The 16,639-nt window shown below is 48.2% G+C and overlaps 2 protein-coding genes across 2 annotated transcripts; one reads left to right on the top strand and one right to left on the bottom strand.

Annotated features, from left to right (window-relative positions):
- Positions 1 to 2,717: 2,717 nt before the first annotated feature.
- Positions 2,718 to 6,751, bottom strand: LOC128277640 (pyrokinin-1 receptor-like). The gene is made up of 7 exons (XM_053016130.1): positions 6,670 to 6,751; positions 6,467 to 6,605; positions 6,073 to 6,184; positions 4,254 to 4,463; positions 3,936 to 4,152; positions 3,658 to 3,869; positions 2,718 to 3,500 (listed from the first exon to the last, which is right to left on the bottom strand). The coding sequence occupies exons 1-7, from the start codon at positions 6,734 to 6,736 to the stop codon at positions 2,718 to 2,720; spliced, it is 1,740 nt and encodes a 579-aa protein (XP_052872090.1). The 5' UTR covers positions 6,737 to 6,751.
- A 3,911-nt stretch (positions 6,752 to 10,662) lies between these two features.
- On the top strand, positions 10,663 to 13,556 carry LOC128277630 (sodium channel protein Nach-like). Its single transcript, XM_053016118.1, has 7 exons — positions 10,663 to 10,697; positions 10,777 to 10,890; positions 10,955 to 11,035; positions 11,101 to 11,672; positions 12,776 to 13,037; positions 13,108 to 13,214; positions 13,282 to 13,556. Exons 1-7 carry the CDS (start codon positions 10,663 to 10,665, stop codon positions 13,554 to 13,556), a joined length of 1,446 nt encoding a protein of 481 aa, XP_052872078.1.
- The last annotated feature ends 3,083 nt before the right edge of the window (positions 13,557 to 16,639 follow it).

Genomic DNA, 16,639 nt, shown 5'->3' with positions numbered 1-16,639 from the left:
GAGAACCGATTGACAGGCGTATCCACAGCAAAATAAGCCTCCAATGGACCGGCAGTTAGGATGGAAAACTCCGAATAGCGTGAAATATAGTAACTTTGTCTAATCATTAAATCAGAAGCGGGCCAACTTTTGCTTCTCGGGAAATCGGGACATGTTACGTGCGTTCCGGGCTGCTTCTTTTGGTCCGCCTTTGGAGGAAGCTAATAGAAATGTTTACCAAGAGGTTGTCACCTATCCCGACAGGCAGGCAGACTGGTTCATCTTGCCGATTATTATCCCGAAGGTGAGGTGCTGAAAATGGACCAAAACATAGCTGCGAGTGGACGACACTCGCGCTAATAATTGTCAAGTCAAGTCGTTCGAAATCGCTTAGGAGTAACAGGAGCAGTACGAGCAGTGTACGACGTTATCCGGGCTTCGGCATGATGTGAATCGGGTGAAACACTACCAAAAGTGTCAATTTGTATGACCATACTTATAAACATACTTTTTTTTATCTAGTTTCTGGTTAAACAGCTTTATGGTTTGCGTAAGTCTTCAATATTGTGGAGTAAACTAGCAGAAACACTTAAAAATAGCGCACACGAGCGTCGTGGAGAAAGTACAAATAAACTTTAGAAAGGTAGTTTCTATTGATGTACAAACAAAAAAGGGGGGGAAAACAAAAACGATATTTCGTCTGTTGTGGAGTAAGCTAGAAGTTTGTACCACAATTTCCCCGCCCGTTAGGAGGCTTGTTGGCGATGATTAAGTATTTTGGTAAAAGCTTCCATCCCCCAATCGCCGGCTCTGCAGGAAAGGTAAGAAGAAACGAATGAGTGTCGCTCTTGCGCTCTCTTTCTTTCTCGTTCCTTTTTTTCTTTCTTTTTTCCTCCGTCCTATCTTTCTTTTCTCTCTCTCCGATAAATGTGTCAGTAATGAAAAACGCGGACTTGTAGAAAAATCCTAGGAAACGAAACGTGGTAAGTAGCAAACAGTCACTTGGCTGCTTCTCGTTTTTACCCTGGAAGCCTACCAAAGTATTGCAAGCGGAAGCTTAGCAACGCAGCAATTGACGATTGAATAAACGAACTGGCACTTTTGACGTTTCAAAAACCGGAACGAGTCGCAGGATCAAGGGAGAAAGGGAAAGAGAAATGTGTTGTTCAATAAACGTTTCGGCAACGTCCCACAGTGGATGCCTCGAAAGCTACCCTCTTTTATTACTTCACAGGGAAAGGTGTCGCTAGTATTTTCACACCATCGGGAATCGGGTACATAGATAGACTTACTACTCCTACTAGCAGCTACTGACACAACAAACAAACGAATCAATTGCCGCTAGCGTTTATTTGCAGATTATCCTTCTTATTATGAAACTCAAAGGGGACCCAAGCGTTCACTCGAGCGTCATTTTATTATAGCTTTCTCTTTCTGCCTTCTCGCTTGCTGCTTTCAGCTTTCTCTCTTGCTATAGGAAAGTGACACTTCGAGTGAACGCTTGAGTTCCCGTTTGAGTTTCATAATAAAGGGGTATAGGAGGTGTGTTCAAAAATTTCTGACAATTTTGTATTTGCGCGGGCTACGTTTATCCGATTTAAGATTATTTTTGTGGCGTTATGGTGCTACTTATGTCACTCATTTATGGTGGCTGTTTCCGCCATTTTGATTAATCAGTCAAATTTTTACAGCTGTTTTGCTTGGACGGCTCATCGACGACGCCGTCTTTATCTCCTAAATCGTATCGTAGTGTCGTCCTAACATGACGTCCTTCAGTTTCCGGAATAAGAAAAAGTCACAGGGGGCCAGATCTAGAGAATGCGGTCGCCTTGGTATCATTAGTGTATTGTTTTGGCCGAAAATTCGCGCAGAAACCACAATGTGTTAGCAGGAGCGACGGATTTTTGTGACGGATTGCTTCGGCCAAAGCGCTCCTAACTTGCAGGAAATATTCTTCATTGATCGTTTTATCCTTCGGCAACAACTTATGATGCACCACGCGCCCCTGCAATCGAAGAAAACTGTAAGCAAAACTGTTCACATTCAACCAAACTTGGCTCTTCGTCGTTCACATCTTCTCGGTCCTCTGCGAACATTTTGAACCACCGATAAGCGCTGCTTTTATTAAAACCAAAAGCTTCCCCATAAGCAACAGTCAACATTTCGAATACGTCTGCGCTTTTAATTTCTTTTTTGACACAAAGTTTGATAAAGATTCTTTGCCATCCATTTTTCGGAATAGACAAAAATCGCCGATGGCCCAAGACACGCGTACAGTAAAACAGCTGTAAAAAATTGACTAGATGCCGATTGCCGAAAATGGCCGAAATTGTCACCACAAGTGAGTGACATGAGTAGTAACATAACGCATCAAAAAATCGAAAATCGAATATACGTAGCCCGCGTAAATACAAAATTGTCAGAACTTTTTGAACACACCTCGTAAGTGGCTCCAGTAAGCAGGACCAGTAACGCTACCGATAGGGTTTAGGAAGATCCAATTGCGAGCGATGCCAGATCATGGTGTTTTGGAGATTTAAAAACTGACAACTAGCGAAAGGAAGCGTTGGGTGCTACGACGATGAGAAGCTGACCCCCGGCGTAAGTCTACAGATTACAAGGGAACGCCCGCAGCTACGGGAACTGCGAGTAAGTGATATGTATCTTCGGCCTCCATCTCACGGCCCGACCGGAGACTGTCTCAACTGTCAACTCGGCTGTCGTGCTCTTTAAGGACGCTACGGCCGGCATCTTCGGCTATTGGTCGGTTCGTGCCGTGCCGTCGTGTCGTCGTCGACCAGCGCCGAACGTCCGACGTCCACCGACAGGCTTTGGCTCCGACGGACCGACGGATGCATTGGAAGCTTCGCCCGGGCCGAACTTCCGCAAGCGTCCGCCCAGGAGGCTCGTAACGAGCCTGGTGGTAGCTTTTTGGTAGTCGGTGCCGGTGTCGATGTCGAAAGCTTTCGTAAAGCTCCCGTCACCGGGGTAGAGTACCGGCAGTGCGCAGGGTGGTGGACTCCGCACTCCGCACATACGGGACCGGCGGGCGCATCGGACCGGTCGGAATGGACGATGGACTCGGTTGAGGTTGCACGCACGTCCGAGCGTGTCGAAGGATCGTCGTCGTAACGCTGCGGTCGAGGTGCAAGGTTCATCGAGCCGGACGATCGTGCCACCAGCGGGATGACATCGAACGAGCGGCCCAGCCGAGTGTCCGTGCGGCTGCGGTTCGTCCTCGGGGCCAGCGCTCCGGCACACCTCGATGATGTGCCCGGCCGAGCGTGATACTGTAGCGAGGCGAACTTCTGGCGCCGGAACGAGACGACCAGCGGCCGTCGCTGTAGGGCCGCCGAGCGTCCAGGAAGCAGGAACTGCGTGCTGCAGGCACACGGCGGCAGCGAGTAGGTGGTCAAGCAGTGGGAGTAGTTGGTGTGCGACCGCCACGATGCGTTCCGGAAGAACAGATCCTCGCTCAGCTGGTGGCTGGGACGGCGATAGAGGTAGTGGGCCAACGTTTCCTGTGGTTAGCAATCGGACCGGAGAGGTTCGTGGTTAGGGTGCTGGCAAAAGCTGCTGTCCGAGAGAATGTCCAGAGAACATGCCCAACCGCACCCTCGGGAGTTGGGAAATCCCTCCACATCCCTCCCCTCCAAGTATGGGTCGCCTGTCGCCTACCTTGAACGCCTCGCGAAACTTGTGGCTCATGATGTTGTACAGCACCGGGTTGATGCAGGTCGACAGGAAGTACAGGATCCCCGACACGTACGTCAGCACGTCGAACGCCTGGCGGATAGTATCGTCCTCGCTCTGCTCGTTGGCGTACACCGCGAACAGGCGTTGCGCGTGGAACGGAGCCCAGCACAGGAAGAATGCAATCACGACGGCCACTGCAGTATCAACGGAACGGGATTCCATTGATGCTCTCGAGAGCTCGGGAAACTCGGGAAACTTACCCAACATTTTCACCACGTGCCGGATACCGTTGTCCTGCGTCCGGTTGGCGGCCAAGTGGACCCGGCCATCCTCCAGGTCCATCGGAAACGCTGGCCCACGTTGTCCACGTTGTCCACGGTTGATGGTAACCGACTCCTGCATCGTTAACTCCTGCAGCGACGATGCTAGCGTGGTGGTTACCGCCGTGCGGTGAGAATGGGTCCTCAAGAAGCTGCGCTATAGAGGGTGCCACCAGCGAGCGACAGAGAAAGGTGACGCGTTAGCACTGCGTTGCCGTCGGAAACGTCGAACTGGACGCAGCTCTGGACTGGTCTTACCTTCAGTCGGACACTCGAACCTCGGTGCATGCTGCGGCTGTGGATGAACTTCGAGCGACGTAGCTGCAGTCCAATCAAAATGTACAGCACGATGATCACACTCATCGGCGACACAAACACCAGCATGGTCGAGATGAAGAAAACATGCCGGGCGTGGTCGTGACGTACGGTGCAGGTGAGAAACTCGTCATCGATCTGCATCGCCAGGGCCTGGTGGACACGCAGGGTAGATATGGGGGCACAAGTCGGTCAATAGATTAGCTGAATTCCGACACCTGACACCTGTTAACTACCGGTCTATAGCTTTCCAAAGCAATCAAATGTTTATTACATTGAAACGAACAATTCTATCGTTAGATACACATTTCTCCTGTCACGATCGTGGATTCCCAGACGAAAGAATTGTTCGTCTTTCGCAGCAAACTAATTAGTCCTACAATTTCGACTTCCTCGTAGAAAACGAATACAGCGGAGAGGATAGCAGCTCTCATCCAAGTGATTTTATTGTATCCTGAACCAGCGATGCGCCAGGTGAAGTATCATTGAGCCGCACCTGGCGCCTCCATGGCGGACCAGAAGACACGGCATTCAGGGCAAAAATAATAATTCCCCCAAAACGTCATGTTCTGGTACAAAAGTTGACATGGTCTAACCCTTTCCCCAAAGGTTGGTTGCAAACTAAATAATTATTTTTTTTTTTCGACCTGAAATCATTTACCTGATGTCAAAACAAGGTAATGTTGCTAAAAACTGCACTGCAATGCAAAAAATGTTGCAGGTCCAAATTGACAACTAGAGCCATAACACATCGTTCAATAAGTCCCAGGCCTAACTATGAAAACAACATTTTAACGGCAAAAATCTTCATTATTCATCAACATCATCTCCTTCAAGTGTAATACAATCTTTCCAACGCTTCTCTCACTTTTCAATGCCATGTTTGTGGAACGAATTATCTTTTGACTCCAAATGAGCCTCAGTAGCAGCGATCACCTCTTCATTCGAGCCAAATCTTTTTTCCTGGAGCATCTTTTTGAGATCCGCAAAAAGCCAGTCGTCGCTGAGGGGCCAGATCCGGCGAATACGGATGAGGATGAGGAAGCAGTTGGAAGCCTAATTCGTTGAATTTGGTCATCCTTTTTCCTTTTACTTATGGCATGGTGTCTTTTGTTTCATTGTGAGCTAACGCGGCACCTATTTGGAAGAAACCTTTTTCATAGCCAACTAGTTTTGCAAAATAGTAAATGCACTACCAGTTGATTGTTCACCATCTTAGCTATCTCGTGCACTTTCATTTTGCGGTCACCCATCACGATTTTCAATACTTGCTTGGTGTTTTCGGGAGTTACTGCCTCATTTGGCCGACCAGAACGTTCCGCATCATTTTTATCAGCACGACCGCGTTTGAAGTTGCATTTCACCGACAAATGGTTGGTTTCGATGGAGTAGAGTCCGGATAACGTTTTTCAAGTCATTGCTGAGCTTGAACAGTATTTTTTCCCATTAGAAAACATTGTTTTATCAACACACGGAACTCGTTTTGGTCCATTTTTTCACGATTGCAAAGGTAGCGTCACTTTAACCACTGTAGCTTTCTTGGTTATCTTTCGAAGTACATCAAATTTTGACACATCTTATCTGAAGGTTGGTTCTTCCGAATCTTGGTATATAAATAACATTATTAGCGCCATCTCTACGCTAGTCCCGGGATTTATTGAACGATGTGTTATAGACCGGCACACATTTTCGTTACACTTTCGAGCAATGTACAGCGTGGTTAAGGTCTATCATGGAAAGGGGGGAATGCTGTGATACGCACCTGTGGTATCGCGAGGCCCATAGCGATCAGCCAGATGACCAGCACCAAGCGGACGGCACGCGACAACCTCGACATCGTGTGCGACAGGAAGGGCTTGCAGATGGCTACGTACCTGTCGAAGGTGAAGAGTCGTACAATTGTCGAGCACATAGGGGCGTCAATTGACCATTTGTTCGTTCGGTAGCGATCTGTGCTAACGGTCGCACCCGTTTTTAGTAGCTTGTGGTACAGCACACCTTGCTGATCCCACCACGAACGCACACATTTTTGCTTTTTCGAGATTCTCAAAATGGACCCAGCCCTTGGAACAAGTTGGCGCAGGGTGTTGGCGGATAAAGCATAATGAGGAGGACCAAATAGACTGCTCCTACATTCTAAGGCCGTAAGCCCTTACCTTTCCACCGTGAACGCCGTGATCGTGAGTACGGTCGCGTTAGCCGACGTCTCGGCCGCGAAGCTTGCCATGATGCAGACGCCGTTGCCGAAGGGGTACGGAAACCGGTGCCAGATGAAGTACAGCTCCTGCGGCACTCCTGTTTCCGGGGGGGACGCAATGTCCGTGAAATAGGGACACCAGACACAGCCGGTTCCACTTACCGGTAAGCAGCAGCAGCAGATCGGAGATCGCCAGACTGAACAGGTAGTAGTTGGTGGCCGTATGCATGGACTTGTTGCGCGAGATCACGACACAGGTGATGACGTTACCGAGCACTCCGACCACAAAGATGGTGCTGTAGATCACACTGAACGGGACGACAATCCAGAGCGTGTCGCGCACTTCGTACGAAGCGTACCCGGTGTCCGGGACGCTCCGGTTGGCACACCCGACACTGCCCCACTCGGCACTTCCCCAGCTAGTGTTCCTGGGGTACGCTCGGCGCTCGACGACGCCGCCCGTAACTTCCAGACAGAGCTGGCTCAAGTTAAAGGCAGTCCGCGTTGACGCAACGCCCGGTAGCAACGAGCTAGCAGCGAGGCTTCGGTTCAGATATGGGCGCGATCGCATCGTGTCACTTTGGTCAATGGCGAAACGAGTATAACGGAACGAACGGTATCAACCCCTGGGTCACCTGGACTTGGTCACTCGGACGCATCTTGGACAACACTGCACGAGACACACAACACATCGCCAAACATTCCGAACCTAACTGCCTACCACCGCAGGGCAACGAGTACTAAATCGCGCGTTTTAACTCCACCGTTCGATTCGATCCGGGCAGCACATTTCCGAATCCGCTGCCAACGTCGGGATCCGTCGAGTTGAGTGGCAACCGATGAATGATAACGATACGAAGCGTCAACGGTCTGGTCAACTCCGCCGAGCAGCAGCAGCAGCAGCACCGAGGAACACCGGACGGCGCATGACCCGCCGCCGAGGCAGCCGATGGCTTCGAACTGCTTCGACTTCGACCCCGCCGGGTTCGTCCTGAACCGACCTGAACCACAACCGACCGTAGCGGGAACCGTAGCATAGCCGGCTGGTTACGGCAGTATTTTTGTAGCCAATAAAGTAGATCGTGAATCTCAGCTTTGTTTGACAACAAAGTTTCAATCTACTATTTTTATGAACACTTAACGGCGTGGGGGTGTCTACTATTATTGCACGGCGGTACAACTATTCTCGTTACTCAACTAATCAACTAATGTATGTAAAAGTTATTTATGTACAAACAATTTATGAGAAATTTACTACGAATCTTTTTAAATGGCAATGATTATCCAGGTCTCTTCTGTATATCATCTACACGCCTTCATCAAAGACGTTAGTTGTAGGCGTAAAGGATGTACCGTGGAACCGTTGTGTACAGGAATTGTACATAATAAAATACATATACTGTACATATGAATTTATTAGGATAATAACGAAAAATACGAATTAGTTATATTTATTGCTATTTTTTTTACAGATGAAGTAATTTAAATTTTCACCACATTGGGGCACACACAGGAACATCAAAGAAAGTTACCTTTTAGAGTTGTGGTCAACCTGTGCACAGTAGGGAATTTGTATGGGAAAGGCGGACATATTTGTTTTTAGGAAGAATCTATGGACGTTTTCAACGTTTTTGTTTTCTTTGCATGTGTTTTGATTAAATTCAACTTTTTATGTGTAATACAAGCGTTCAACTATAATAAATAAGCTTTTTTCGTTACTTTAAGGTTTTTAAACGCCTGAGCTATGCAATTTGAATGACATCAAAATCTTTTAATACACAATCTAAACGCCTAAGCTATGCAATCTGCATTACACCTAAATGTTTCAATGCATAATCATCTGCAGATGCGCAAATCTGCTGCAACATAGAGACCAGGCGCCTCCTTATGCATCAGGGATTGTTTTCCTAAAATAGGAATTTGCAAAATTTGTCCCAGGAATTGACAAATAAAACTTACAAGAAATGTTTAAAATTGTCTAAACTTTAAGTGTAATGTCTCGGTTAGGCAATACTATACTAATTCCCGAAAAAAATGTACAATCAATGCCAAACGTGAATATTTGATTATTTCATATGAAAGAAGGATCCATTACCTTTCGAATGATGTATAATATAGGATCCATTACCGTTGCAGAACGGTGCTCACGATCGCGTTCAAGTAGCTGATAAAAGTTAGATTTAAAGAGCTATTTTTGTCACTCTTTCGACTTTGACAGATGAATTCTCGGAATCTGCGCAACATGGAAGGCTAGAAATTCGGATTTGCCATAGATAACTTATCTATTTTATGCTAATATAACTGAAACCCTCAGTTTTTAAGTTGACTTATGACCTCCTTTTCCCCACAGTGCTGTGTGACCCACAGAGGTTGCGGCTACCCCGTTGATGGAGGCGCCTGGTTGACGGAGTGGAGGCGCCTGGTGGATGGTATTGAACACTACTCAACCACTCGCAGCGTGTGTAATGTGGGATATGATTGCAGCGTTCCGCGCATCTGTATGGCATCATTGGTTTGTGATGTAAACAGATTCAAATAGAGAGCCGGCTCGGAATCAATAACCACACACACGGACCGGCGGTTAGCCACCGAACGAACCATTACGATCCGTGCAAATGCACGCGCAATTAAGCTTCACCATACACTATCTCCGATGTGTGTTCCACTACGGTGTGTAATTCCGGAAGTGTGGCCTAAAAGCACGGTAGTAAATAGATTACAGCGCACGCATACGGACCGCATGGTAAAGGCTTGTGGTTTGCTTGTTGCTTTCAATGCACCTCGCCGTCACCAGGAGTAAATAGACGTGAGCTTTTCATTCATGCTGAATTGAAAGGCAAAGAAGAGAGAAAGAGTTTTGAGGCTCCACGCCACAATCGATAGTCTCGTTCTCCAAGGTCAGCTCGGCGGCTAGTCTCAAAAGTAATTAGTCACCGTCTATTAGCGGCGGCGACAGCGACGCTTGGGGTTCCTCGCGAAAATAGTCTTCGCCATCTTCGGCCAACCAACCCACAGGGGGGTTTTCAGAAATAGAAAACAACCTCCTGTTTTGAAACACCTGTGAGGTTGTCTAATTGCCTGTGAGACTGCGAAGCAATCATTGGCCGCTGACGTGTCGGAATTATTGCACCGCACTCGGGTTGCACATGCGGGCGCATTGGTTTTGTTTTTAAAATTCCCTACGCTCACCGACCGTTGAGTATAATATTAAAAAAGGTGAGCAAATTAACGTGTACTTTTTCATTTGGTTTAAAAAAAATACGGCTGCATATTTTTCGATGCTTGAACTTTTATTTGAAAGGTTAATTCATTCCATTTATGTATAAAATACAATTTTGGTTGTAGAAAATTGGGATATATGAAAAATGCATTTCCAAAGTGGAAGGTCGTCAAATCATTCGTCAAAAGCACATTTCATTGAAGCTCATTTCCACCTCGATGGCTGTGTTAATAAGCAGTTTTGTGGTTCGGAAAACCCACTTCGATTGCAAGCAAAGCCAATGCACCCACAACGAGTGACTGTTTGGTGCGGATTTTGGCTGATTGGTTTTTCGGCAAAATTGAAGGCGAGAACTTGGACGACCTTAAGACCCAAATTCAAGTTGCTATTGCCGAAGTAGGATCAGATAAAATCGAAAATGTACCCAAAAATAGGTCCAGCAAATGAGCTACTGCCAAGACAATCGATATATTTTCTATAACAATATTAAAAAGTACACCTTAAAATGCTCACCCTGTATTATACTATCAATGTGATATGTATTTTTAAATCAATATGCTGATTCTACGTCGACGGTTGATGTCACCCCGAAATTGATGGGACTCATAAGGCCGTTGTGGTTATAAAAACATCTTTCGGTAACCTTGCCACAGGAAACCCTAATTATCTTCCAATGAACTCCCAATTACACATCAAATGAGGTCCAAATCGAGGCGAAATTCCATTCCAAATCCAAACAGGAGTAATTCCAATCGGTGGCACACGGGCCATTGTTTTGGGGCGTTTCGGTTATCGGTGGCTTTTAATCGACCCCATCAGAGTCCGGGATCGAGACAGCCAGTCTTTCGCCTCTGGCTGGGACTTGGTCAGTGGTTAGTGCTACCAGCGTCCTACTATCCTACTAGTGTTCCCCAAAGAGTGTCCGACCGACCGCGATGGCGTCCGACGCTTGCGAACGGTGGTTCCGAAGGTAAGACCTACTCAAAGTCACAACTCACACTCAAAACGCTCGCCCCCAATTCTTCGTCTACTTCCGCCGGGATCAACAGGGTCCACTGGGTGATGGTGGTGCCCGGTTTGATCTACATGATGTACGGCTCGATGTGGAATCTGCTCAACAACTACCTCTACAACCCGCTCACCTTCTACGTTGACACCGCCCAGTGAGTACGCCCGGGATCCCCCGCCATGACCCAAAGTAACTCGCACTTGTATCACCCGACACAGCCTGCAGTGGAACACAACCTTCCCGGCGGTCACCCTGTGCCAGGTGGTCAACACCGAAACCATCGCCGAGCTGAGTGAAAGGTAGGTCGGTGGGTGGGTGTTAGAGAATGACCCAGACAGTAACCGTGGCGACCGTGTCCGTCCAGTTACTTCGGCGAGCTGCGCGACCCGGCCGTCGACAGTCTCGTGACGGATATCGCGTTCTCCGGGAGCGCCTGTTACGCGTGTGAGCAGTGTCTCGGCGAGTCGGGGCCGGGTCTGGACTGCGGGGCCCTGAGCAACTTCACCGACATCCTGCGCCGCTACCGGGCACCGTGCGAGGCGCTGCTCAGCGACTGCCACTGGCAGTCGGAGCCGCTCGACTGCTGCCGCCTGTTCCGGCCGCTGGACACCGAGTTCGGGCGGTGCTACGGGGCAAACGCGGCCAACGCCGACCCGGTGCCGGCCGGTGTGGCGGAGCCCCCGAAGCTGGTCAGCAACCGGGTGACCGGGCCGGGTGGGCTCCACTTCCGGGTGCTGGAGGACGTGCAGCTGTACCTACACGACGAGTACAGTGTGCCGCACGCGTACGTGGAGCGCACGCTGCGCGAAACCGTCCTCTGGGGGATGCGCAAGGAGATCGTCGTGCGGACGATCGAAATGCAGAACCGACCGTCGGTGCGCGAGCTGCCGATCGAGCGGCGCAACTGTCGCTTCCCGTCCGAGATTGCCGATCGCGGTACGTCCTTGGCCGACGGCGTCGTCGATCGTCCTTGGTGCCCATCAAGGGTTTTGGATTTTCGAGCTACCGAATGACCGAAGATGACTTTTCAAGCGTCAAACTTTGTTCGGCGAATTGGGACGAAAGGCCTGACACTTGCAAAAAGCTGGTGAAATATAGAAAAACTAATTTCTATCGAAATCCAAAACACTAGATGGACCACAACTACAGGTCTAGAGCATGAAAACCGGACTTTTTTCAAAGAAATCAAATGTTTATTACATTGAAATGAACGATTCTATTTTATTAAAAGTATGTGCAATCGTTAGATTCACATTTCTCCTATCTCGATCGTGGATTTCCAGACGAAAGAATTCTTCGTCTTTCGAAGCAAACCTATTAGTCCTCCAATTTTGACTTCCTCGTAGGAAACGAAGTGCTCTGCTCAACCAATGCGTGTCTCATTGATAAAAAGAATGATATTCGGAAAGAGCCAAGTCTGGCAAGGGGCAGCTCCCAGCCAGGTAATTTGATTGTCTGCTGAACCAGTTTTGCTTTGGAGGCGCCAGATGCGGCTCAATGACACTTCACCTAGCGATCTGGTTGAATCAGGTTTTAGGAGCTTCTGAGATGCATGACACCTTTCTGTCCCATCAGAAAGTCTTTTTTTTTGGAGTCCTCCGACGCTCTTTGCTTGTTAAGTCAAAATCGCCACTTTTAAATTTTTAAAACCACTCAAAGCACTGCGGTCTTCGAAAAACAAGCTTCGACAATCATTTGATTTGAAGCGATTCTGTAGCAAGTCTTTTCTTCAACAGAAGAATAAAAATCCCCCCAAAACGTCATTTTCAGGCACGAAAGTTGACATGGTCTAACCCTTCCAAAGGTCGGTTGCAAACTAAAACTAAAACATTTGATTTCGACCTGAAATCACTTACCTGCTGTCAAAACAAGGTAATGTTGCCAAAACAAGCAAAACGAGGAGGTCCAAATTGACAGCTAGAGCCATCTTTTTAACAGTCCGTTTTTCCAAGTTCTAGATCTGGTATGGACTATGGACGGTTGACTCGATGTCGTTCCAATAGCTTCCGCTCTTTCTCTTACCAAAACGTACTTCCCAGATGGGCAGCTGTACTCGTTCTACAGCTTTTCGTCCTGCGCGGTCGAGTGCTTCGCGCGGACACAGCGCAACTACTGCAACTGCACGCACCACCTGATGCCGCGGCCGCTGCACCACGAAACGCCCCCGTCAAGCATCTGCTCGTTCGAGGGGCTCACCTGCCTGACCGAGCACTCGGTCGAGATCGCCCACGCGCGCAAGCAATGCCCCTGTCTGTCGTCCTGCGTCGAGCCGGAGTACTTCGTGGTGCACAAGACGGAAAAGTACGATCCCAATGCCGGAGGAAGCCGGCAGCTCGATGATAATAATGTCCGATTCTTCGCCCCTTTACAGTGACTTCGCCGCCGACACCGAGGATGGGCTGGTGACGGTGCGCCTGCTGTCGCTACCGTACGAGCGCTTCGTGCGCAACATCGCCAAGACGGATATGGATCTGTTCAGTAAGTAGCTCCGCTTGATCACACAAGCCGAATCGTACTGCGGTTGTGCAATCCTTCTCCTTCGCAGTCGCCCTCGGCGGACTGATTGGCCTGTTCTTCGGGGCGTCCCTGCTGACGGCTATCGATTTTCTGCTCAACCTCTGCTACGTGGCTACGTTCCGGGCGCGATGCAACCGCAGAAGCATCACCATGCCGACCCGGCGAACGTTCCGCCGAACGTTCCGGCATAGGCGGTTGGCTGGGGCGAGCGCTAGTGGCACGTGGCGCCCAATCCAGGTGGCGATTGGTGGCCCGGAAACGCTGGGAAGCACGGGAACGGCAGCAGGACAGCTCGGAATATAGTGTACAGCAGCAAGCGGCAACAACAAAACAGCCAGAAAAAGGCGCCATCCCTTGGTGTGTCACAATCGGGTTCGGAAGACGACCGCCGGGACGCCCGCTCCACCCTGCCGGTCGCAAGGTCGAAGTCGGCGAACTTCAGCTCGAGCTCGTTGTCGAATCGCTGCAATAAAGAAGAATTGCTACACGAAACTTGCGGATGCATTAAATCGGCGTCGTAATGCGAACGCGGGGCCGAGCTCACCTTTTTTTATATCCTTTCCTTAAAGCGGCAAACAGCGAACCGGAACGGTGGACGGAACGTCGGACGGGTGTTACGGGACGAGACATCGAGTTAACGAGGTGGCGTTCCACCGGTCGCGCCAACTACATTAACTTTTTCAACTACTTACTTCCTTGCACGCTACTTATTGAGAGCGAAGTCGGAGCAGCAGCAGCAGCAGCTTCGACGGAAACGGCTTTTTTGGGCTACATTTTGGACAATATGTTGGGACTAGCGGAAAGTTTGCGCTTCCTGTATCTCACGTAAAGTTTCTCTGTGGTACAAGAGGCATTTAGGGTTTTGCTTGGCCCAACATCTTCGACATCGACGACCACCCTGGTCAAGCTGCTAATAAAACAAGTTGAAAAGGTCGTTTTGCATACCTTCTGTCAAATAAGTACCGGGAATTTGTGATTTTAAAGAAAATGCTTTATTCGATTTTCGGATGGCGTTGGATTGCTACACATGTCAGTGACTTATGGTGAAAAGTTCAGCCATTTTGAGTAATCAGTCAATTTTTTGCAGTTGCTTTACTGTGCACGTGTCTTGACCCATCGCCGATTTCTGTCTTCTCCTACATTAATTGACCACGAAGCGGAAATTTGAGTTTTGGAAACAAGAAAAAATAGGAAAAAGTCATAGGAGGCCAAATCTGGTGAATACGGTAGCTTTGGCATCATTAGTGTGTTGTTTTGGTCCAAAATTCGCGTAGAAACCACGATACAGGGCTGCGACAGTTAATTTTGCGTTTCCCACCAATCCGGGTATTTGTGACGGATTGCTTCGGGCGAATTGCGCAGCAGAACTTGCAGGAAATAATCGTTATTAACTGTTCTATCTTTTGGCAACAACGCATGATTCACCAGGACCCTGCAATCGAAAAAAAACTGTAAGTAAAACTGTTCACATTCGACCAGACTTGGTTTTTCGACGATTACATCTTCTCGGCCCTCTAAAAAGATTTTGAACCACCGAAAAGCGCTGCATTTGGTCTTAAAAGCATCACCATAACCCACAGTCAACATTCTGATTGCGTTCGAGCTCTTAATTTTGTTTTTCACACAAAATTTGATAGAGATTCTTTGCCATCCATTTTTTGGAGCAGAGGAAAATTGGCGATGAGCCAAGACACGCGCACAGTAAAACAGCTGTAAAAAATTGACCGATTATTCAAAATGGCCGAACTTTTCACCATTCACGATTCACTGACATCGAAAATCGAACAAAGCATTTTCTTTAAAATCACAAATTCTCGGTACTTTTTTAACAGACTCTTACTGTCTAAAAAATAGTGCAGACCCGTCTGTCTGTCTGTCGCTGAGTAAAAGCCATATAAGGGTGATCCACGAAGGCTGCACTTTTTTTTGAATGGTCGATTCTTCAATTTTTTTTATGAAAAACAGTTTTGGTCAAATGTCCTCCACGGCTGGCTTGGCAGTAGCCCATTCGGTTGATCTATTTTTGAGTACATTCCCGAATATATCTAACCCTTTCTCGGCAATGGCAATTTGAATTTCGATCTTAAGGTCGTCAATAGTTGCTGGTTTAGTCGCGTAAAATTTATCTTTCACCGCACTCCAAAAATAACAGTCCAACGGTATCAATGATGCCTGATGCCGTTGGACCACAATCTCCACAAAAAAGTCACTCGTTGTGGATGCATTGGCTTCTCTTGCACGACGTGTGGGTTTTCTGAACCACAAAAACGACAGTTCTGCTTATTAACAAAACCACCGAGGTGACATGAGCTTAAATGAAACGAGCTTTTCAAATATTTATCGTACCGTTTGAGTGCCACTTTGGAAAAAAATGTTTCATATTTTCCTATGTTCTGCAACCAAAATTGTATTTTATACATAAATTGGAAGAATCAACCTCAACCAGATTTCAAATAAATGTCCAAGCATCGAAAAATATAAAGCCGTTTTGGTTTTATAACCAAATGAAAAAGTACAGCTTTCGTGGCTTACCCTATATTAAGAACAGCCCTACAGGAAACAAAACATTCCGATAGACCTAATTCAGGGAGCGAAGAATGAAAGTATTTTGAGTGTGCCCGCAATGGATCACTGGCGCGATGTAATCGGTTCGAAGTTACTGCCAGCGAAAGGACCATTCCACCGTTCTTCTCATCAGCGCTTATCGGTTCGGGTTCATCGTCGGGTGGTGCCACCCGGGGTCCAAACTATATCAAAAGGACACCATCCTCGCCATCTACAGCCGTTTCCTTTTACCTTCACGCAGGCTTTAGACCGGTGAACTGCTGCTCGTTAAAACTTTCATTCGGGGCGTGTCAGCCTTCAAATATTTTTTGTTGTTTACTCGCTCCACTCGCCATGGGCCGTGACCCGAGCCAGCCAGCCAGCTAGCCACCGAGTCGTCCTGCGCCCTCCGCGGGGTACGAGGTTAGGAGTGTTAACAACCCGCAGTTGGCGGTTTCCGACCAAAACCCCGTCACAATACCTCAACAATGGCCGCTTTGTTTGTTGAAAGCTAATGTTGTACCTACCTCCCCGCCCCGGGCTTCCTGGCGATGCGATTATCATCGCCTTCATCAGTCAGTCCATCGGTCAGTTGTTCTTTTGCTTCGCTGATCCCGCCGGCGGCCGGGCGGACAGCTGGTCGTCGTCGTCGTCGGTTGGTCATTACCGGTTTGGTCGACCCCCCCCCCCCCCGGCATGACCGTTTACGGTTAGATCCTAGACATCCTAGCAAGTAATCAATACCAAGGGCTCCAGTGCGATCGTTAACGGCGCGGCGTGTGTCCTTGGCCGGGCAGCAAACTATTGATTTTTGTTCAACTGATACGATCAGCTGTCAAGCC

Source organism: Anopheles cruzii, chromosome X (assembly GCF_943734635.1).
Source record: "Anopheles cruzii chromosome X, idAnoCruzAS_RS32_06, whole genome shotgun sequence".
Lineage (NCBI taxonomy): Eukaryota > Metazoa > Arthropoda > Insecta > Diptera > Culicidae > Anopheles > Anopheles cruzii.
The sequence above is the reverse complement of the archived record's forward strand: the minus strand, read 5'-3'. Positions and strand labels throughout refer to the sequence as shown.